At 53.4% G+C, this 20,730-nt stretch overlaps 2 protein-coding genes across 11 annotated transcripts in view; both read right to left on the reverse strand.

The window, feature by feature from the left end:
- Nucleotides 1–3,775, reverse strand: part of DLG3 (discs large MAGUK scaffold protein 3) — a 56,821-nt gene extending 53,046 nt beyond the window's left edge. For 5 of the 7 annotated variants that reach the window (XM_015859972.3, XM_015859974.3, XM_015859971.3 and 2 more), the window contains exons 1-2: nucleotides 2,673–2,805; nucleotides 1,884–2,015 (exon numbers count right to left, since the gene is read on the reverse strand). In XM_015859972.3, coding sequence (XP_015715458.2) covers nucleotides 1,884–2,015; nucleotides 2,673–2,790 — 250 coding nt within the window. In that variant the 5' untranslated portion in view covers nucleotides 2,791–2,805. Of the gene's footprint in view, nucleotides 1–1,883; nucleotides 2,016–2,672; nucleotides 2,806–3,471; nucleotides 3,536–3,707 lie in introns of those variants that run through there. The other 2 variants (XM_015859975.3, XM_015859973.3) reach the window with 2 other exon arrangements.
- A 356-nt stretch (nucleotides 3,776–4,131) lies between these two features.
- GDPD2 (glycerophosphodiester phosphodiesterase domain containing 2) lies at nucleotides 4,132–20,089 on the reverse strand. Of its 4 annotated transcripts, none has more exons than XM_015860238.3 (16): nucleotides 19,696–20,089; nucleotides 11,887–12,030; nucleotides 10,880–10,983; nucleotides 10,699–10,792; nucleotides 10,459–10,518; nucleotides 10,004–10,102; nucleotides 9,616–9,709; nucleotides 9,037–9,182; nucleotides 8,791–8,873; nucleotides 8,097–8,247; nucleotides 7,407–7,622; nucleotides 6,345–6,496; nucleotides 5,896–6,043; nucleotides 5,625–5,707; nucleotides 5,223–5,251; nucleotides 4,132–4,936 (listed from the first exon to the last, which is right to left on the reverse strand). In XM_015860238.3, the coding sequence occupies exons 2-16, from the start codon at nucleotides 11,998–12,000 to the stop codon at nucleotides 4,884–4,886; spliced, it is 1,626 nt and encodes a 541-aa protein (XP_015715724.2). In that variant the 5' UTR covers nucleotides 12,001–12,030; nucleotides 19,696–20,089; the 3' UTR covers nucleotides 4,132–4,883. The 4 variants fall into 4 exon arrangements, with proteins under 4 accessions (XP_015715724.2, XP_015715726.2, XP_015715725.2 ...); XM_015860240.3 differs by lacking the exon at nucleotides 19,696–20,089 and adding an exon at nucleotides 17,490–17,614; XM_015860239.3 differs by lacking the exon at nucleotides 19,696–20,089 and adding an exon at nucleotides 14,027–14,208.
- Nucleotides 20,090–20,730: the final 641 nt, after the last annotated feature.

The following is a 20,730-nucleotide window of genomic DNA, read 5'->3' on the forward strand; positions in this document are numbered from 1 at the left end:
TTTCTGTGTGCGCTGCAGAGGAGCCTGGGGAGCCCCAGGTTACTGGGCATTGTGGGGATGGGTTGGAGTAGGTGAGCTTAGTGGTCTTTTCCAACCTTACTGGTTCTGTGATACTGTGATTCTGCAGCAACCCCCAAAGGGAACCAAAGGCTTCAGGAGGGTTTGTCAAACTACATCTTTAGCAGATTTTCCAGAACCTGGTGCTTAGCAAAGGGTGCCCTGCAGGAAACCCAGAGGCCATGGGAAGAGAAGGGAGGGATGCACCAGCCCCAGGTGCACCTCTGGTGGCAAAAGCTGCTCCTGAAGCCATCACTGATCAGCCCTGAGGTCATGGCCAGTGTTTGGCTCACAGCCGGACAGACAGACTTTGTTTTTGTGCAAAAACACCTCTCCTTCTGCTTATGAAAATAGTCGTTGCGTAACAGGATACCAGGGGCTCCTGGCTGCGTGGATTAGGCTTGGAATGCACAGGAGTTCCCAAAAATGAACACAGGATTTGGATGGCTTTGTCGCAGTGGAACACTGCTGCTGGTGTCCCTGTTTGAGGCAGGAATGTCACCATGGGCAGTGGGGAGCCTTGGGGATGGGGTCCTGGGGAGTCCCATGTTCTGTTTACAGGCTGGTGCCCATTTGATGGCTGCGTAAGTCCACTTTGAATCCAATAAGGAAGAAAACTCCAGACTGACACAGAAGAAGAGAGATCAGGCATAGCCGAATACTTCCCTCCTGGGCTCCATGCATCAAACAGATGAACCTTTTGTTAGGATGCAAGAAGCTGCAGGGGAAGCCTGAGGGAACAACATCCAGCAGAGCACAGGCACGGCAACACAGGGCACCGGTACAGTGCCTGGCCCTGTGCACATCACATCTGAGTTCACAAAGCAGCTTATTTCTAAAGAAGTGCCTGGGAGGCCCCACCCCTTGCATATTTCATGTGGAACAACATGTGAAACACTGCAACATTTGGCACTTCCAGTAGCTCTGCTACCAACAAACGCACTTTGGTGCTCAAACTCAACATATGTCTAGGAGAGCGTTACCTGCAGGAGCTCAAGTTGAGGATGACTGTGTATCAGCCCCATGCGTTTGCCTGACTGTGCCTCCCCCCCCAAAAAAAAACTAACCAGGCAGGTGCTGCTGAAAGCACAAGAGAGGACAGAAGCAGCAGCACCCCGTGCTGTGGGAAGAGGAGCACAGGTGCAGGCGTAGGCGCAGCACACCCTGCAAACACCCCGACCCAGCCCTGCAGCTCCAAGCAAACTCCAGCAGCCCACTGGGAGGAGGATGGGTGAAAAGCAGATGGAATGGGAGCACTCCACCCTCCATGCGTCAGTGTCACTTGCACCTGTGTGCCCATGGGGATGGGGCTGAGGACACCGAGTGGTCCACGTATGAGCACAGGGAGCAGCAGCGTCACACAGGGCTGCACAAGGACAGAGGAATTCACAAACACGCACTCAAGGGACGGGGGAGGAAGCAATTAATGCAAATTCCTCGTTAGGTAAACACATCAAGTGAAAGCTGGCTCTGTCCCGGGAACTAATATCCTGCTCAACCAGTTGAAAAGGTCACCAGCAACCAAGCGGCACTCCCCGCTGTTGGTGTTGACAGGACAGCGGGACTGCTGTGCCACCTCCCTCCCCATATGACACTGAGCATAGACCCAACCCTTCCAGCTTTATGCTCTCCACATCACATCTGTGCTCTAATACACAAATCCTCTGCTTTGTGCCTTCACAGCAGCCTGGGTTGTACTGGGATCATCTCTGTCATAGCTCCAGAATTTATATCCTAAGAGAAACCATGCAGCCAGGAGTGGGACTGCTCTGGCCAAGAGCACCCATTGACCTCAGTGCCCTAGAGAACAGCAGGAAGAGACTTACCCAGCAGAGCCTGGAAGAGTTCACTTTGGAAGATGTGTGAGATCTTTCCAATGGAGGCTTTCAGCTCCTGTTCCTCTGGGGAGTGCAGGGTGCTTTGGTATCTCGTCAGGATTTCCACTGCCCGTTTGGTGTCTGCAGAGAGGAAAAAGGAATAACACAGCATTAATGCTGGGAGATGGACAGAAATCCTCTAGGAAAGCTTGAGTGCACCCCTGAGTGCAAAGAGCTCATTCATCCATGCAATACCTCCACTGCCTTCTAGCTCTGGACTTTTAAGAGCTGGACAGCCACTAAAGCAGCTTTCCTATGCAGGTGTCCCTGCAGGCAGCCCAACCACTGATACCTCCCAAACAGAGGAGTTTTTGGGAGCTGGACGCATCCCCATTGCATAGGGCTGTGTGACCCTGTGGAACACAAGCTCTCCTGTGCAAGGCCAGAGGATCACAGCAGAGATGAGCACAGTGGGCCATGCAAGTGGGGCAGCTGCAAAGGCATTGCAAATAGCTCAGCTCCACAGGCAGAAAAACTTGCAGTTCTACAAGGTGAAGGGTGAGAATTGCTCCATGCAGTGGGAAATACAGCTGGGAAAGAGGGATGCTGGCCATGAGGCTGCTGTGACCAAGCTCCCCATAGCTGTGGGACAACCTTGGCCCTAAAACAGCAGGGCCGTGAGCTCACTGTGCCAGGATAGCTCTATGCTTTTCCAGCCAACTCAGTTCTATAGTTGAGCAAAACCCAGCACCAACCCCAGATGTGACCCATACAGATGGGTGGGGAGCTCCCACAGACCTTGAACCCGGCCCGGCCCTGCTGCTGAATATTTCCCTTTGTCACCCCAGCAGCCCACAGACAAAGGGAGTCTGTGCGAGGAGGCGGGGGAGGCGTCCCGCTGCTGTCTGAGGCTCATCGTTTGACCCAGGAACTCATGCAGAAAGGATGGTCCTGCTTGTCCCGGGGCTCTCGACGGGGAATTCAGGTCACCAAACAAGGGGGTCTGTGTCTGCCAGGCCTTGTGCCACCTGCTGTCTCAGCTCACCCTGCTGGGGTCCTGCCCCCTCACCAGGCCACACTGACTCATCTCTGGAGCAGAAGAGAAAGGAGCCAAAGGAAGTGTGAATTGCTCCTGCTCAAAGCTGGGCTCTGCAGCAGCTTTGGGAAGAGCAGGGACTTTCCAGGGCTCCACCTTCATTGGGCTTTACAGGCATCCCAGCCCCGTATCAACACTGAGGACTTTTTTTCCCCTGCAACATCAGACAGCAGCTCCAGGCACTGCCCAGCATCCTGTGAGTCATCTTCACCGCTCGTCCCTGACCTCATCGGCAGAGCCTAAAGAAGCAGGTGGAGAACTGCAGCCACCACATTGGGACGCAGACTGAACACGGTGTAACCATCCCACCCAACTGAGCCGTGCAGGAAGCACAGCACGCACCGTGCTGGCCCTCACGGAGGGTGACACAGGAGCAGGGAGTGCTGGCTCTGCATACCAAACCCAAAGGACAGCCTGAGCATCCTCACAGCACCTGTAGGAGCGCACCCCACTTACAGAGGGTTCCTCCTCACTTGACCCGCACATCAACGGCCTCCCTACCCGCAGAGGATGCGCAGCACCCCACGGCCACGCTGCTATAAGGACGCATCCCACGTCCTGGGGAGGGCACGGAGCCGGGCACCCCTTATACAGCTCCCCATGCCGGGGGAGCCGCGGGCGCCGTCCCGGCACAGCTCGCTCAAGGTGCGGCGGGGCGGACACTTGTTGAGCTCTGCGGGCCGCGGTTCCCGGAGCTGCGGGCTGGGCGGGGCAGGGCAGGGCTCGGCTCTCCTTACCTTCCCTGCGGATCATCGCTCCGCCGTGGCCGGCGGCCTCTCCGCTCGGTGCCAACCCACGAGCGGCCGAGCCGCCGCCTGCCCCGCCCAGCGGGAACCGGCCGAGGAGCCGCCCCCACCCCCGCCCCCGCCCCGCCTCCCGGAGAGCCCCGCAACCCTTCCAGCCCCGGGGCGTTTCGCTGCGAGTCGTCCCCCACCGCGGGTACCGACGGCCTCAGACCCGGTTCGGAGCCCCGCAGCCGGTCCGCTCCCCGAGGTGGAGGGACCCGATCCAGTTATGCCTCCGCTCCCCCCCGCCCCGACGGCGCTTCCCCACGTCGGCACTAGATGGCACGGACACACCGCATATCGCTGCTTTACGCCGAGTCGAGGAGGAGGAACTGGAAACGGGAGTTATGCCGAACTCACCGCTGTAGGGACTGTCTACCACTCAGCTGATTTATTGACATAAATAGGAAGGAGCAAGTAAAACGGACTCCCCTCTCCAAGTCTAAAGTGCCCGATGCTGAGTAACACTGCTCCCGGCCCTGGCGCACCCCCTGCCGCTGTGCAGCCCCATAGGGGCACCGTGGATCCAGGCTCCCTCCACCCCCAGCCCCCGCTTCCCGTCCCCAGCACCGCAGGACTGGCTGCGGGGGGAGCGGGCAGCCCGGCCAGCAAGCACAAAGCCAGCAGCAGCAGGGGGCGAGGCTGCCATCCCCAGCACATGGGAGCAAAGGGCTCTGCTCCCCCTCCGTCGTGTGCTCCCCTTCTTATTTACCTCCTGCCATAGGGCAGCAGCACTTTAAACAAGGCTTCCCCATCACCAGTGCTGTTGCTGATAACAGGCTGCCATACCCCTGCACCAAACAGTGACTCAGACCCCCACCAGCCTCCAACCGAGCACCCCAGGGTTGAGGTCTTGGTCCTGGAGAAAAGTTCAGCTCTCAGAGCACAAGGCAGCACCAGCAGCCCCCTGCCCCAGCTCTGTTCCCTCGCTGCCTGCAGGAGCAAGGGAACCAGTTCCAGGTCTTTGTGGATGAGAGCAGCTCTGCACCACATCAGGAGCCAGGAAGGCTGCAAGCTCAGGAAAGCTGCAAAGGAAAGGAGCCTTGGAGCCAGCCAGGGTAGCACTCCCTGCCTGAGCTGTGAACTTCTCCAGCTGCCCCTCCCCACGGCTGCTGCAGACTGGAGGGGTCAGTCTTGCATCAGGCTGTTGATCTTTGTGAGCAGCACGTCCGTCTCAGACTCTGGAGAGAAGAGAAAGCAAACAGTCATTAACTGCAGCCACCACACCACAGCGGCAGGCAGACCTGCCCAATAAGCTGGTTGGAGGAGAGATAGGGAACATGGGCATCCCCAGCACCATCCCACAGGGCTGTTTGCTAAGGGCAGGGCAGGAACTCCCTGCGTTGGGATTCCCTTCCCTCCCTCAGCCATCTCAAAGTCTGCTGGGCTCAGTCACACTCCATTGGGGCAGGCTGTCTGCCTGCAGGGAGCCTCTGGGGACAGAGGAGCCGGCGTCTGTGCACTCACCAGCCGTTCGCCTTCGCTGGGAACATTTCCTAGGAGATGGAGCAGGATCGATGTTAGCACGTCAGTCTGGGCACCCCCTCCTCCTTCCCTCCCACAAGCTCCCAGCTACAGACTGCGGGGCCCCACAGCACACAACAGTTTGCTCTCAGTGTGTGGTGCTGGGGTAGAGCAAGGTCCCCTAACCTCAGCCCTGGGGTGCACAGCAAGCTGGTGAGTGCAGCTGCTTTGGAAAGGGCCAGGCCATGCTTTTAGCAGCAGTGTGGTGCTAAGAGCTGCCCTTGTGCAATGGTTTTTCTCTCAACCAGGGGACATCAGACCAAGGTGGGTGACAGCAAATGGCACACGCATGGGGGCTCACCACCCTGCAGCCTCCCCCACACCTATCCCAGCGGTCCAACTTACTTCATCAAGAGGAAGGCCCAGAGGATCATCAGGAAGGAGACACAGTCTACAACAAGCCAGATCATGAGGTACGTGCTGCTGGGCTGCAAGGTGACAAGCCAAGCTTTGAGCACCACTGCTGGCAAAGTCCTGCCCACTGTACCAGCAAGGTCTGCAAGGTCATGCTGCACATCAGCACAGCACAGAGCAAAGCCCACCTTGCATGCAGCTGCAGGACCAGACCTACCACTTGCACCAGGAAGCTTTGCACCAGGACAGAGGTTTTGCTTACCAGCAACCAAATGGGGCGTTTCATCTCCTTCAACACCTGGCAGGCATTGGTGGTGACAGAGCTCACCCCTGAGCACCACAGCACAGAGAAGAGCCAGGGCTGGTTCACCACATACAGGTTGACTGAGATGTTGTCCTGGCGGTACTGCCTGTGCAGGGAGAGCCGTGGTCAGCATGGCAGACAGCAAGGTGCCGGCACACTCAGCTCATGGCAGAGAGGCCTGCATGTCTGGGATGCGATCCAGCAACTGCAGCCACGTAGAGCAACTGTCTGGAGAGCCAGAGCCAGGGCAGACTTGCTGGCCAAACAGAAAGCTGCAGCCATCTCCAACCCCTGCAGCAGCCCTGGGGCATGCCAGGCTGCAGCCTCTGTCCAGCTCCCAGCCCTGTTGGGGCCTCACTTCTTCTGAACCCCAGACTCATAAGCCACTTCCCCCCCCAGGCTCTCACTTGATCTCATCAGAGCTCATGTCTTGGTAGGGCAGGTTGACATGCAGCAGTGTCTCGTTCTCATCTTGGTGTCTCTTCCGGCCATAAATCTGCTGAATGCCTGGGACCTGCTGTTTGACCTGCTCCCTGAACCCATCCGGCAGCCACAGGACCTGGGAAAGAGCCAGGGAATATGTGTAAGGAAGAAACACTCCAGGGCTCTGCAGACACTGCCCCACTCCTGGAGACACTAGATGTCAGACTGGAGCAGGTTCTGAGCAACCTGTCTCAGTTGTAAGTGTCCCCATTCAGTGCAGAGGAGATGGATTAGATGACCTTTAAGGGTCCCTTCCAACTCATATGATTCTATGGCTCTACGATCTCCCCAAATGATCTCAGCCAGGGCAGTCTCCTAAGAACTCATCCCAACCAAGAAGTGAGCACAAACCCCACTGAAAGGAGAAAGTAACTGCAGCTTAAGAAAGCCACTGCAGGGCACTGACATCGTTCTGGGTCCCAGAATGATTGAGCAGAACACACTTTCAGCCACAACACTGCAGCAAGAATGCATCCCAGGCCAGCATTACTGTACTGTGTGCCCTGAGTTCCCACAGGGAAAGCAGTTTGGGTGTTGCTCCAGCCCTGCAGGGTAGCACGTGACTCACACTGCTGAGGCCAATGAAGTGCAAAGGAAACCGAGGTGGCTGCAGCAAGTCAAGGAACTGCAGGGAGAGGTGTGGTGCAGCGCAGGGAGCATCGATTTCATGCACTTGTACCCGTGCTCCCCTCCCTTGACCAAGTGAGTCACTGTTTACACACCAGAGTGGCCAGTTCTGAGAAACAAGTATTTGCACAAACTGCAGCTTTATGCACTATCCCCAACTCTTGGCAAGTTCTCCCAGCTACAGAACCCTGAGATCTCTTTCAGGACTATGCTACCATGCCAAGGACTGACCATCAGCTGCACATGGGGTTGCTGTACAACAGGATGGGCCAGCAGGAAGCATAGGTGGCAATGGGGCACGTGGGGAGATAGAGATGCTCAGTGTGACAGCAGGGTCCAGCACTTGGTGGGCAGCTCACCTGCTGCAGTGGGATGCCAGACTGTAGGATGACTTCCAGGGTGGCATTGACGAAGCTCTGGTAATCACTGTGGTTCTCTGGCCGGAGGTCAAACATGATGGAGATATTGCTCTCCTTGGCTGCATCCAGCACCTGCTCCAGGGATGGGATCTTCTGCCGAGTTGCCTGCACACGATCTCTGTGTGAAAGACTTTGCACACTGGAAAATGGTCTCCGCTAGGAGGGAAAGAGAGTCAGTCACCACAGGCAGAGCCTGCAAGCCTTCACCTCCCACCAGTGCTGCTCCAGCCTCCCCACTATGGGATGGGCACAGGGCACCTCCCCCCTGCTGCGCTCTAATGGCTCTCTTCCAGCAGCCCCAGCACCTGTGGGCATTCAGCAGGTCATTAGTCACCTGAACAACGTTGCCCCAGCTGCATCCATGCCCAGGCAGGCTGTGCAGCTCAGCACGAGCACTAGCAGAGCATGAGACATCTCCCTGCAACCTAACCTCCCTGTGACTCAGAGCAAACCCCAGGTGCAGCACCCAGCACAGGGTGTAACTGCACCCCAGGGATCCACACAGGCATGAAAAGTGCTCCTGCACACTGCTCAAGTGACTGCAGAGGGAGCACAACTCAGAGCAGGGCTCTTGCTTCCCTCCCCCCACCCCCTCTCTCCTCCTCAATGCACCCATTCCTGTATCCTGACCTCCAGGAACCAGCTGCCAGCATTGAGCTGCTGGAGGTCTGTCCAGTTGAAGGCAGTGCTGTTCAGGGCAGCTCTCTCAGGGAACACGGTCTGCACATTGGTGGTCCTGGTGAGCTTCTCATCGTGCATGAGGAATGGGACCCCATCAGCACTAGTAAAAGGGCAGAGAGGAAAGCTGCATCACAAGCTGTTTGCCACCTAACGCTGCCCTGCCATTTCTACCCTCTCCCAACAACTTTGTAAGAGTAACCTCCACCCCATGCCTACTTCTGAGTCTTTGCACTGAGGGGTCAGCCTCTGGGAAGCAGAGAGCATCAAGAAGCCAAGCCAGGAATCACATAGTTCCTTGCTCCCTGCAACACTCTCCCCACAAGAGGATTGCATAAGATGAGAGCCCAAAGGCTGCTTTCCAAGCAGTGCCCTCCTCCCCAATGGGACCTCCTTCCTAATGGCCAGGAAGGCAGCCTGGGTAAACAGGAGAAACCCAGAACCTCCCCCCCCCAGCTTGTTGGGACACCCAGTTAGAGCCAGGGCCATGCTGGGGTGGTGACATTGGCAGAGCCCTTTAAACAGGGCAGACTCCAAATGAGGACTGTGCCAGTCCTGCAGGTTTCCTCCCCAGGTGCCCACAGAGAAGATGACATCCCAGGACACACAGGTCCCTTCCTCCCTCTGAGCCCTGCTGCCCCTTTACCTCACCATGACGTCTGTCTCAAAGACTTGCACATCGCAGTCCACTGCCTTGCGCAGAGACATGAGGGTGTTTTCAGGGGCCAGCTGGAAAGGGAACAAGTGTCAGGAAGGGGCAGACAGCACCCCCTCGACCCATACCCTGCAGCCCTATGCTGCTCCAGGCACCTCCCTCAGCCACGCACAAGCTGTGGCCCAGTGCTCCACAGCTCTGAGTCATCTTGAGTGCTGGGAAGGTGCTGTTGCTCACCATAGGGGCTCCTCGGTGGCCGATCAGGGCTGGCTTGGGGGGCAGCTGGTTCTCCTCCATGATGCAGGGCGAGGTGATCCCCAGTGGAGCCAGGTACAGGGCAATCATCACTGCAGAGTATGCAAGCAGCAGGAAAACCTTGAGGCCTGGAGAAAGACATGGGGGGAGTGCAGGGGTGAGCTGCATAGGAAGCATTTTGCAGGCTGTTGGGAACAAGGTGATGCTTCTTTCAGCATTCTCTTATAGCTGCCTTAGGCCAGGCATTGCATCTCTGGCCTCAAGAACACTGCAGGTTTCTTCTTGGCCCACCACATGCTCTTGCACCCCAACAGAGGACTTCTGCAGGGTCCAGTCTGCCATCTGCACCTCTCCTCCATTTACAAAGCAGCGTGGGCTAGAGCTGCACCCAGGTATAAAAAGCAGCAAATAGGAGCAGGGGTGATACATCAATACCAGAACTCAATCCTTCCCACTGCATCACTAGTCCCTTTGTACTGCTCTATTGCCAGTGCCTCAGTGGGGTGCAGGAAACAAAGCACCCAGCTGCTGGGAGAGGTAGAGACCCTGGGTGGGGGTTACCTGTGTTGTGGGTGCGGTAGATGACGCTGGCCAATGGCCAGGCAAGAAGCGTCATTCCTCCCACAATTCCAATGTGAAGGAAGGGACCAGTTGCCTGGGAAGACAAAGGCAGGGTGTCACACATCACAAGCCCAGACCCTGTCCTCAAAATCCAATAGCAAGGACCTACCACTACAGCCAGCACCACTGGAACAGCCACAGTGCCAGGGAGAAATGGACAAGGTCCCCTTTCAGTCCCCCAACCCTGACTGCAGTTGTTCCAGCCAGGACTGCACAGAGCAAGCCAGGAGAGGGCTTAACCCTCATAGCACACAGCCATCCTGCATCTCATCCCCACAAACCTCTACAGTAGGACAGCAGGGGAGATCCTGATGACGACCCAACTCACCTGCAGGGAGATGCGTGCACTCTTCCACTCCTCTGCCCACTTTATTCCCAGCCCAGTGAAGGCTGCAGCCACCACAAGGGCAGTTATGATCAGCAGGATCTGTGATGAGCAGTACAGGGCAGTTAGGGCTGTACACATCAATGTCTTCTAGACCAGCAGGCCCTCTCTCCCAAGCCTCCCCCGCCCCCCATTCTTTAGACATCCTTCCCCCCATCTTGATTCACAGCTGAACTTGAGAGCAAGAACAGTCCCATCCCAGAGACCTGGGGCTGAAGGACCAACAGCTGCTGCCCACACTCAGCCCCAGCAGACTGGCCTCAGTTTCATAAATGCAAGGAGCAGGAGCCCAGGGAGCTGCCAAGGATCAGAAGGCAGTGGGGGAGGACCAGGCAGATTACATGCCCAGCATGCAGACAACCAGGGCATGCATCATCTTCCTGCATCAACAGCCTCACCTTGTGCAGCCAGTGCAGCTTCAAGGGCTGGCCACAGAGCTGTAAGCACAAAGCAAGGACCTGAAAGAAGGAGATGTCAGAACTTGTCTGTGCTCTATATCTCACTCTCAAAGGGCACAGCCTTCCCACTGGAGCCCTGCCTCCCTCCCCCAATGCATACAGGGTCTTCAGGCTCCAGCTGGCTCATGCCCAGCACTGATCCATACCCCTGCCAACACAGAGGGGATCAGCAGGGCTCACCAGTAATGCAGCTGAGTAAGTGATGAGAACAGCTGTTGCTATCAGCAGAACTAGGGACCAGTCCAGCCACAGCTTCTGCTGCTTGAAGATGAACCTGCAAGGAAAAGAAATGGTCAGAAGGATGGGTGGCATGGGCTGGGGGCCATTAAGGAGGTCAGGTTGGATGTGGGATCCTACTCACTCATTAAAGTTGTGGAAGTCATTGAGGATGATGATGGCAATGTAGAGCCACACCAGTGTGAAGAGGAAGACACAGAAGAGGAAGAAAAACCAGCTGCAGTCACACTGAAAGCCAGAGAGAGGACATGTATGCACACATCTGCATGGCACCCAAACCACAGCCAGGTGCAGGGAGCAAGGACCCAAGCACTGAGTTACCCAGGAGAGCTCTTTTGGGAACAAACATCTCCCACAACAAGCTCAGAAGCAGCTAATGCCAGGCTGGGGAGCAGCCCTAAGGCTGATATGGCCTCCTGTCCACGTGCAGCAGCCTCAGGAGCAAGCTAAGACTATGTGCATGGGAAAGGGCAAGGAGCTAGGTGCCATCCCATTTGCTGGGCTGAGCATGGACTAGTCTAACTAGAAGGGCTGAGCATCTGCAAGAGCTCCCAGGCTGCTCCTGCTCACCCAACCAAAGCCAGGTCCAGCTCCAGGCTCTCCATCCCCAGCCCCACATGTGCAGGGATGTGCCAAGTGGGACAGCCTGCAGCCTGGACCAACTCTCACATACCTGGCAAGATGGGACAAGCTATGGCACAGCCACTCCCATGGGAGTGGGAGACCTCAGAGAATCCCAGGGCCTCACCCCTGTGCTGGGTTACAAATCACTGGGGACACCCCCTGCCAGTAACCCCAGGGGGGGCCGCACCCTGCCTAGGCACAGTGCCTCCCACGTGCCTCATTGGGCACCATGCATCCCAGCACATGCCCACACCGTGCTCAGTTCCAGACACGTGCAAAACCAGCCACAAACGCGTGCCCAGTGGGGCAGGGGATGGGCTCAGCCTCATGCTGCAGCACTGCCCTTACTGTTACCTAGCAGGAAGAGGGCTCATCCTCACCCTGATGCCTTTATGCATCCCCTCTCACTGATCCCATGGCATCCCCTGGACAGAGAGGGTCCCAGGGCACCCCAAGCTCTCTTGGGGCTCAGAACCAACCCCAGCTCAGCATCACCCACAGTATCACCTTGGTGGTTCTCAGACCCCTCCTCTTCTCCTTCTTGGCAGTGATCCACTGGCAGCTATAGAGGCACAGCAGGCAGGTGGAACATGGGCGGCAGCAGCCAGGAGGGTCTGCCATGGTGCAGGGCTGTCACAGTGGGTCAGAGTCCTGCATGAGATACACATAGCATGTGGGCACAGACCTCCCCACAAAAACAACTCAGCCCCACAAGGACAGGGCCCTGCAGCATCCTGGCTCCAGGTAGCAGCCACTGCCCCAGAGCCCTGGGACATAGCGGGGCTGCTGGCCATGTCCTCAGGTGAGGCACTGTGCCAGGGCAGCGGAGCAGAGCAGGCAATGCAGCCCAACTAGTTCAGCAGGCTGCCCCAGCACCTTATGCACAACGAGCTACAGCAAGCCCAGAGCTGACGGGGAGCAGGGCCAGCTCCAGCACAGGGTTCGGGGCTCTGCCTGAGAGCAAGGACATAGTGCAGTACCTAGGCTCTGGCAGTGCTAGCACCCCACAGCTGCAGGACCATAGCTGAATGCAGGGCTGCTAGTGACCCAGGAATGGGAGAGAGGACTGGAAGCTTTGCTGTGGTCCCCATGCTCCTGGTTCTTGGCTGGATGAAGCAGAGAGCCCCAAACAGGGTCTGCCTTTAGGTACACCCTGAAACCCCACCTTCACTACTGCTTGCCCTGCTGCAGAACCACCCCGCCCGCCCCCCTCCCCCCAAACCCAACCTCTTTAATGAGCTGGGCAGCCTGCAACCCACCCCAAGCAGCACCATCACTCTTGCAGAGCTAGATTCCCATTTCACTGCAACTCCATTGGACCCTAGAACTGAGTGTGAGAGCCAGGAGATGGCATGTGGCATGCTCCCAGCCCTCACCACAGTGCCTCCTCTCCAAGCCTGGGGGGGTAGGCAGTCCAGCAGAGCCCAGCTCCATTCCAACCTGGCAATGCACATACCTATATTCCTGCACAAGTCCCAGGCATGACCCCCATACAGTGCAAGATTTCCACTTGTTTAGGAGCACATTCCTGGGACAGTCCCCACACCATGAGAACTGACTGGTGTTACACAGACTAGGAGATGACACAACCATCACCACAATCCCCTGTGAGGAGAGCTGGACCCCAAGGACCAGGCACTTTCCCCTCACTGATGCCAAAGCCCTGGAGCTCACAGATAGAGGTCACTTCTACCAGGGAGCAGTGGGCTCTGCCAGCATCCCCTGGGACTTGCCCCCATCCTCCTCCCAGCCCCCCACTGTTAGCATCTGAGCATTGGTGCCAGCCCTGCCCAGGGAAACCCTGACACACACAGTCTGGATTCCACGCAGGGCATGAAGTACAGCAGGAGTGGCTACAGCTGAACTTCAGCCCTGCACAGCTGAGCCTACTGCACATGAACAGCACAGGGCTGGCCAGGGACCCAAGCATGGCAGTAGCAGCATGGGGCTGGCCATATGCCCACACTGCTGGCATGGTCTGCAGGGTGCTGAAAGCATTTTCAGAGGGAAAATGCCACCCTGATCCCCCCAGCTGGAAGCTGGACTGCAAGCAGCAGCACCAGAAATAGCCACACAACACCCCTGCACAGGGCACAGGTCCCAAATAGAGGAGGGCTGGACAGCCAGCAGATGCTGCACAGCTTTGGCTACAGCTTCGTAGGAGGGCATCTGGGGGACCATTGGGACTTCAAGAAGTCCTCCTTCAGCTCACAGCAGGCATCTGCTCAGTGTACTGCCAGCCCTAGCACAGGGGGCTTGATGGCAGCACATAACACTGCTGGAACAGCAGCGTACATACCCACAGCCCTGGGGGGATTTGGGAGGCTGCACCTCTGGGGTGCTGGCATAGGACAACCAGGTGGGCACAAGCAGGGGGCCATCCACACACCCACCGTGTGAGCCCACAGCTCAACCCTGCTGTCCCCATGGGCAGGTGAACAGAGCCCCCCAGGGCATCTCTAGAGCTCCGCAGACCCCACTCCCAGCCTCACACTCCGCATCCCCCTGAGCTCTCCATCCCCACAACAAGGAGGAGCGGCACAACCCCTCCTCTCCCCTCCCCACCCTCCATTCAAGGCAATACCCCCCTTTTTGCCTCCCTGCCAACCACGCGGCCGCCCCCTCGGTGCTTCCCGCGGGGAAATACCTGCTCCCCGTCGGGTTTCGGCAGCGGGCACCGAGCAGCCAGGTGAGCGCTGGGCTGAGCTCCCAGGCGGATGCCGGTGTGCAGCTCGGCTCCGTGCCGCCCGCTCACACCCTGCTGGGTGTGTTCGTGGCCCGGCGGGGCTGTCGGTGCCGCCTGCAGGCCCGCACAGGCCGACGAGGGAGGGCGGGAGGAGGGGGGGTGGTCAGGGAGGGCTACGGGGGAGCCTTTTGTGCCCGAGGCTTTGTGGCTGCTCGGGAAGCGAGGAAGGGGCCCTAGGGGGGAGCACGGGGGAGTTTGCAGGCAGCCCACGCACAGCGAGGATTAAGGCTGCAGGAGGGAGGATGGAGGCACTGCTGGGTCTCACAGTAAGGAGCTGCTCTGAGCCCGCAGCCCAGGAGGGCTTCTCCTTTCCCATCCCTTGAGCAGACACAACCAGGGCTGGCCCTCACACAGCAGGCATTAGGGCATGATAGCACAGAGTAAAAGCAGTTTCTTGTCTTAGGCTGCAGGTAATGCATCCACACTCGAGTAAAGGAGGTTCCCAGACATCAACCTGATGCCACCTGCAGATGGACACAGCCAGCCATCTATGGCATCCACCCTCCCACAGCTGTGTCCTTATCTGTAGTTCACAATACAGCTCAAGGACGAGCCACGTTTTCCCATCACGGCCTGCAGCTTGCACTGAGCTGAGGGCACCAAAGCGTGATGATCAAAGCTTCCAGCAGCAGCAGCGTGCCATCTTCTAGACCTGCCTGACATTGCACTGCTCACAGCTGTTCTCCACCATCATTTATAGCTCTGGCAACTAAGCAGTAAACGGCTCTGCAAAACGTGCTGATTGAGTCCATCTGCAGGGCCTTATCAGCAGATGGATCGGAGCATGGCAGCACTGTAATACTCTTAATTGCTCCACTCCCATAAGAGCAGGCAGATAGCACTGCTGAGAGCAGGAGCGGGGCAAAGGAGCAGGTATCAGACATAGGGTCAGGGGTGCAGGTTACAAGTGGATGACTGCGGGCAGCAGGGAGGGACAGAGGAGCATTGAAACTCAGAAACAAAACAGGTAAGCAGGAAAATCCAGAGCAGGGGCTACGATCACTGCGGAAAAGAGCAACGGGGACGCGCAGCAGTGCAGACCTCCTGCCACTAGGGGGCGCTAGCGGCAGCAGACTCCCTCCATATTGCGTAAGGGCGGCGGCGTCACCTAGCTCCGGTAAGGGGTGGAAGCCATGTTGGGTAATGGCACATACACCGGGCCTGCTCGCTCATTGCCGCTAGGGGGCGCGCTCGGCCCGCCGCTCTCCCTCACCTGTGACAGTCAGTTCGGATCATGGCACTAATCTCAATTAACCAGGGTCCATAGGGTCCCCCTTATGACCCCCCTCCAGCCCACCCTCCCCAACTGCTCCCTATAAGCCCGATGCTCCATCCCCTTCCCAGTTACACTGCCCTACTCCGGTCCCTCTCTAACACCTCCAAGTGTTTCTTGCACCCACTGAAAAGCTGAACGCAACACACGAGGTGCAGCCCCACCAGAGGGTTATCAGTAAATATAAGGGAAAACCTCTGCAGAACCTCGTTTATTTCAGCCCCCAGCACTAAACCCATGTAATACGAAGAAAACACACTGGAGCACAACTTTCATGGGTGGTCCTTATGGTGGTTGTTCCCAAAGCACGTGAAAGCAGCACGGAGCTGATCTTTGGGATCATTCGGGGCAGTAATTGAGATTAATGATAGGAGCTCTGAGGATGAAGTGCGAGCAAATAGTAAGAGTTCATGCTGCACACCATGGCGAGCCTCAGGCTGGATGCTGATAAACAGGAAATGGCTTGTAGGGAATGGTAGCACGGCATATCTAAAGTCACCATAATGCAAGACTTTCCTCCACAGTGGAAGCAGATACAAGCAAGAAGAATCCAACCAAGGAAGTCTTGCTTCCATTAGAAACAGTTTTGCAACTAGATGCTGATATTTCTGTCATAGATCTGCTCCCAGCTCTACACACTGAGCTGAAATAACCTTCTGGTTTAGGTGCAGCTTTTACAACAGGGACTTGGACTGGTTTAGGATTTGAAGATGTTTATCATTCCTCATTTCCTATTTGCCTTATTGCATAATTAACTGAAGCCACAAGATTATAAACAAAAGCCAAATCTTAAGTGTTACACTGGAGACATGAAAAAACAATACTCAGAATATACCCATGTGTAACTTTGACTCTTTCTGAATCTTTGGCTTCTTTTTCCTCTATAGAGAAAACCAATTAGCCATGTTAGTAGTTAATTCCCTTCCTCTGCATGGGTAGCTGCTTTGCTAGGAGTTCTACTATAGAAGTTCTACTATATATAACTTACTGAATGAGGCAGCACAGAGACTCTGCAGAACCAGCCCCTCTTGCTCTACACTGAAGCACATCCTACAGCAGTAGCAGTGATTCATGTTATTTCCTAGTCAATATTTATGTCTTTTCCTCAGAAAAAAATACAGCATTTCCTTTGTAAGAATAAACCCCTCATGGCTACCATTTCAATTGCTCCTCTACAGTATTAAGTGTGTATAGAGTTCTGTTTCCGTTGTTTATTAACTTTTAAGACACATCATTACAGTTACACTGGAGAGAAACCCTTACAGTGGTGTGCTTGCTGCTGGCACGCCTCTATCTTCTGTTTAGAGTCATGGTTACAGTAGAGCCATGGGGTTTTGTTTCCCCCTTTCAGGATAGAGAATTTGATACAAGTTCACAATATTAAGGCACAGCATAGAACAAAAAGTCTGTTTGTTACTTACGCTATCTGCCCTTCCCCATTGTTTCAGATGTTTCCCATGAAATCATTATGACTTACTAATTTTACTATTAAGCCATGTTTTGTTATAGTATCACTAAAGACTGAACTCTAGATATAACCAGACTCTAAATCAGTGTTTTAGTCAAAAACTAGCTTAAGAAACTCACAAAAAGCCTTCAACAACAAATACCTGCTAAGATACAGCTCCCAAGCACTTAGAAGACTTTGCTTTGTATTTAAGCATTAATGTAGGTAACAATTCAAGTTGCCCTTGCTTTAAGAGTATCACAACATATAGGATACTGTCTCCTCTATAAACTCAGAGAAAGAGAACAAAGGTGTTTAGTTCACTATCACTTCTTTATCCTCAGATAGGTAGTTAGAGGACAAACCGTACTTTAAAGGGTCAGAATACACTATAAGCTCTTTATACTCCTATAGTACTTGCAGGTCTGTAGCATTATTCAATGTAACTACAAACTTATGTTATTAGAGAGCTTTTCAAAGATACCAGAACACTTCTTACTGTTTTAAGGAAGGCAGCTCGTTTATATCTCTTCAAAAGGAACTTTTACAATACGTATAGTTTGACTACAGCTTGTATATTACAAACAGTATGAGCAACCAGCTTAACTATTGGAAAGAAAAGCCCTTAAAAGTAGCACACTCACCAGACAGAAGCAGCTCCTTATTCCAACCTCCCCAAGTGTATACAAGCAGCAGCTGTCTGCCATAGCCAAATTTATATGACCAGCCTCCAGAGCACTGTGTTGGGGTAGGTCTGTATAAAAGGTCCCTGGTAAAGAGTGGGGAGCAATGTGGTGGGAGGTGGTGCTTGGGCCTTTTTAGGTAGTGGTTGGGTATAGTTTCATAGAAAAGCTCTGTGAAGGTTAATTAGCTTTTCCTTTGAAGGTAGATCTTTAATAGTTTTGTCAATTCTTTTATTTATTATAGTAATTATTTATGACTTTTTTTGTTGCTCTTGTTCAAGGTCTTTTTCAGTAATAAATATTTTTGCTGAGGTCAATGCTTTATTAAATTGCTTTATGTGCCTAAATTGCTATAACTAAAAAAACAGCCCCCAAAACTTCAGTTCTCTCCATTCTTTTTATGCTGCCCATCTGTTAGATACGCTTCCTTTAAGTCTGTAATTGCTTTATTTTGGTAGCTACTATGTCAAATCTTCTCCTGAGCCTTTAACTGCTATAGGAAGCTTTAGAGGGCTTCTAGTTAGTTGTCTGTACTTAGGTTTCCCCCCCCCCCCAGAGTTACAGTGCAACCAACATCTCTAGGACTTTAACTGTGGTTTCTTATGTTTAGTGATTGTTATCAAAATGCTTATGGCTTGTAGGGAAAAACAGGCAGCTTGAGCTGCAGGGAGCGTTTGTGCAGCAGCAAGAAAACTCTCTTGAATTCACACTTTGGTTTGGGCAGGGGAAGGTTTTTTCCCTCCATTAGATGTAGGAGAGATTAAAAGTAATTCCTGTTCTTGTTTTCTCTCCTGTGAGGTTTCCCTCCAGCTGTAAGAGGTGCTGGTTTTAAATATGCAGTGAGTGGCAACATGGAGAGGCTGAATAATGTAGCTGAGCAGTTCTGTTGAGGGGTTGCTGCTGGAAAGTGTAGAGGAAAGCACAGCAGAAAACAACTCTGTTACTGCTGTTAACCTTCTGGCAAGGAACTGGAGGGGCTCTTCTGAAAGGCAGAGCTTGCACATGTAAAAAGCTTCAGCTGCCCGAGGGACCTGCTGCAAACAATCTGTTCTGGCAAATTAGCACTAGATCTTATAGATTGCACAGGTATATGCTGCACAAAGCTGGTGTTTCTCTATGGAGTGCTGGGAGGGGATGGGTGGTGTGTGAACATTTAGAGTATCCAAATGCTCTTTCTGCTGAATACAGAACACATGCTGTGAGTATATATGAACACCTTGCATGGCTGGTAATGCATCTTGAACTTATGTATGTATAGGCTATCTGTTGGAGGAGGCTTACTCTTAGCTGATTCTTGCAGATGAATTGTAACCCATGATTGGAAATGATGCTAAAATAAAAGGAATGCATGTTCTTTAGTTCTGTTTCAGAATCAGTAAGAGCACTACAGTTCTAGATGGTACTAAGACTAGATAAATAGTAATCATGGATGCAACATCCTTGCTTTAAGACCATCCACTGGGTTCAGATTGGTGAAATACACGGGAGTATGACCTAACCATCCACCTGTAATGAGCTTTGTTATCCATGGGCTTTATTTTTGCTTAACTGCTCCAAAAGGTTGGAGGATTAAAAGTAATGTATGTAATACTTGCAAATCCTTTCAAGGTTTTCTTTCAGCTCCCTGAAATATCACAAGCTTTTGGTTGTGTACTGTCTGGCTGTCAATTAGGTGGTCATTTGCCTAACTGGTTGTAATTTCTTTTGCTAGCGCTAATTGATGTCTTACCATGGACCAGCTTGCAGCCAGCTGTGGATCTGAAGAACTTCTGTGATTTCCAAGCAGCTGGAGTTATTGTTCTGATCACAGATGATGGTTGTTGCTTTGTCTGGTCCTTTTTCTTCTGGCTTGCTTATATCTCAGTCAAATGAAAAGCTCATGCAAGCTAACAAGCTTGTGCAGTTAAGACATGCCAATTGCTTTCCTTCATAATGTAGACTGATACGATCATAACTCATTTTTATGGCTTTTGTCAAATTACAATTGCTGCTAAATAAAGTGTTTAATCCTGTGTCAAGAAGAGAATGTAATTTGTATTAAGAAATAAAAATAGTCTTGTAATTCTTGTCTTCTGTGTTTAAGCGACGTGCACTCTTTGCATGCCAGTAAAGTGCTTGCAAGGTAATATACTTACACAGCAATCTAACATCCATTCACAGGACTTACCTTCTTTCTGAGGAAGTGTCTGGATACTCAGAAGAGATGGTGTTGTCTGTCAGAACTGAGCTGGTCTGTGCCCTAGAAGTGCCCTGGGCTTTTAGGATTTGTGAAGTTCAAGAAGTAGGTTCTCTTCTCTCCCAGTTGCTGCAGGGTGATGCTGAGCTGTGAGCTGTGGGGTTCTGTTGCCTAAAGTCTTGAACTCCAGCATTAGGATTTAAGGAAGTGTGCTTGGAAAAAGCCTTGGGAGAGGAGTTTCAGCAGTTGAGATGCAAAATACCACATTCTAATATCAGAGTTGCCACTCAAAGCTAACATCTCAGATTATACCTCATTGCAGTGGATGCTATACACCTATAGGATAGCAATCCTACCCTCTCGTACTTGTACTTATCTGTTTTATGGCTACAGACAGATGGTTATGAGGAGCTGAGAATATGCATAGCTCAGCATGAAGGGCATTTGTCTTGGCACTCTAGCTGTTTACTCACTGTCAGGCTTTGTTTCTGGGTTCTGTAGAACTATGCAAAGCCAAGCAAGTACTGCATGTGTTGGAGCCAGTCCTCGAATTCACAGGCTAGGATGGAAGGAAACAAAACAGGATTGTTTGAGAAACAAAAGAAGCGGTGAGGAAAGAGGAGCATGCAGGAGAACGATCAGAGTGACTGTGAATAGAATGAGCTCAATGGAGGGATGCAATAGTAGCTGAAAAGCAGAGAGCTCAGTGTGTGGTAAACTCTTATGAATCGATTGGGAACTGCATATGGAGGCTGTTGGAGCCAGTCTGTGGCACTGGTAATTCTGCTTCTGGATGCTGTTGGTAATCGATAGTTTGAAGGGGAAAAAAAAAGTGAAGAGCTGACGGAACTGTTGTGGTGTTACAGCCCTACTAGAGACTTGTGCAGACTGAGGATGAAATGCAGCCTTGACCAGCTCTGTTGGTAGTAGAGATGGCTGTATGCTTCCCACTACAGCAAAGTTACAGGGGGTATTTGCTGCGTTCTCCCTATGTGCTTACTTTTGTGACCATCAGTTCTTGTTCAA

Source organism: Coturnix japonica, chromosome 4 (assembly GCF_054131305.1).
Source record: "Coturnix japonica strain WE chromosome 4, WE-NBRP24, whole genome shotgun sequence".
NCBI lineage: Eukaryota > Metazoa > Chordata > Aves > Galliformes > Phasianidae > Coturnix > Coturnix japonica.

What these genes read in the sequence shown, in the direction of transcription:
- GDPD2 (XM_015860238.3), bottom strand. Translation starts at nt 12,000, where the DNA reads ATGGCAGACCCTCCTGGCTGCTGCCGCCCATGTTCCACCTGCCTGCTG. An exon ending in CTGGCAGCTGGTTCCTGGAG is followed by an intron (nt 7,623 to 8,096) that starts GTCAGGATACAG and finishes TTTCCCTCCTAG; the next exon opens with CGGAGACCATTTTCCAGTGT. An exon ending in AACGCCCCATTTGGTTGCTG is followed by an intron (nt 5,708 to 5,895) that starts GTAAGCAAAACC and finishes GTCACCTTGCAG; the next exon opens with CCCAGCAGCACGTACCTCAT.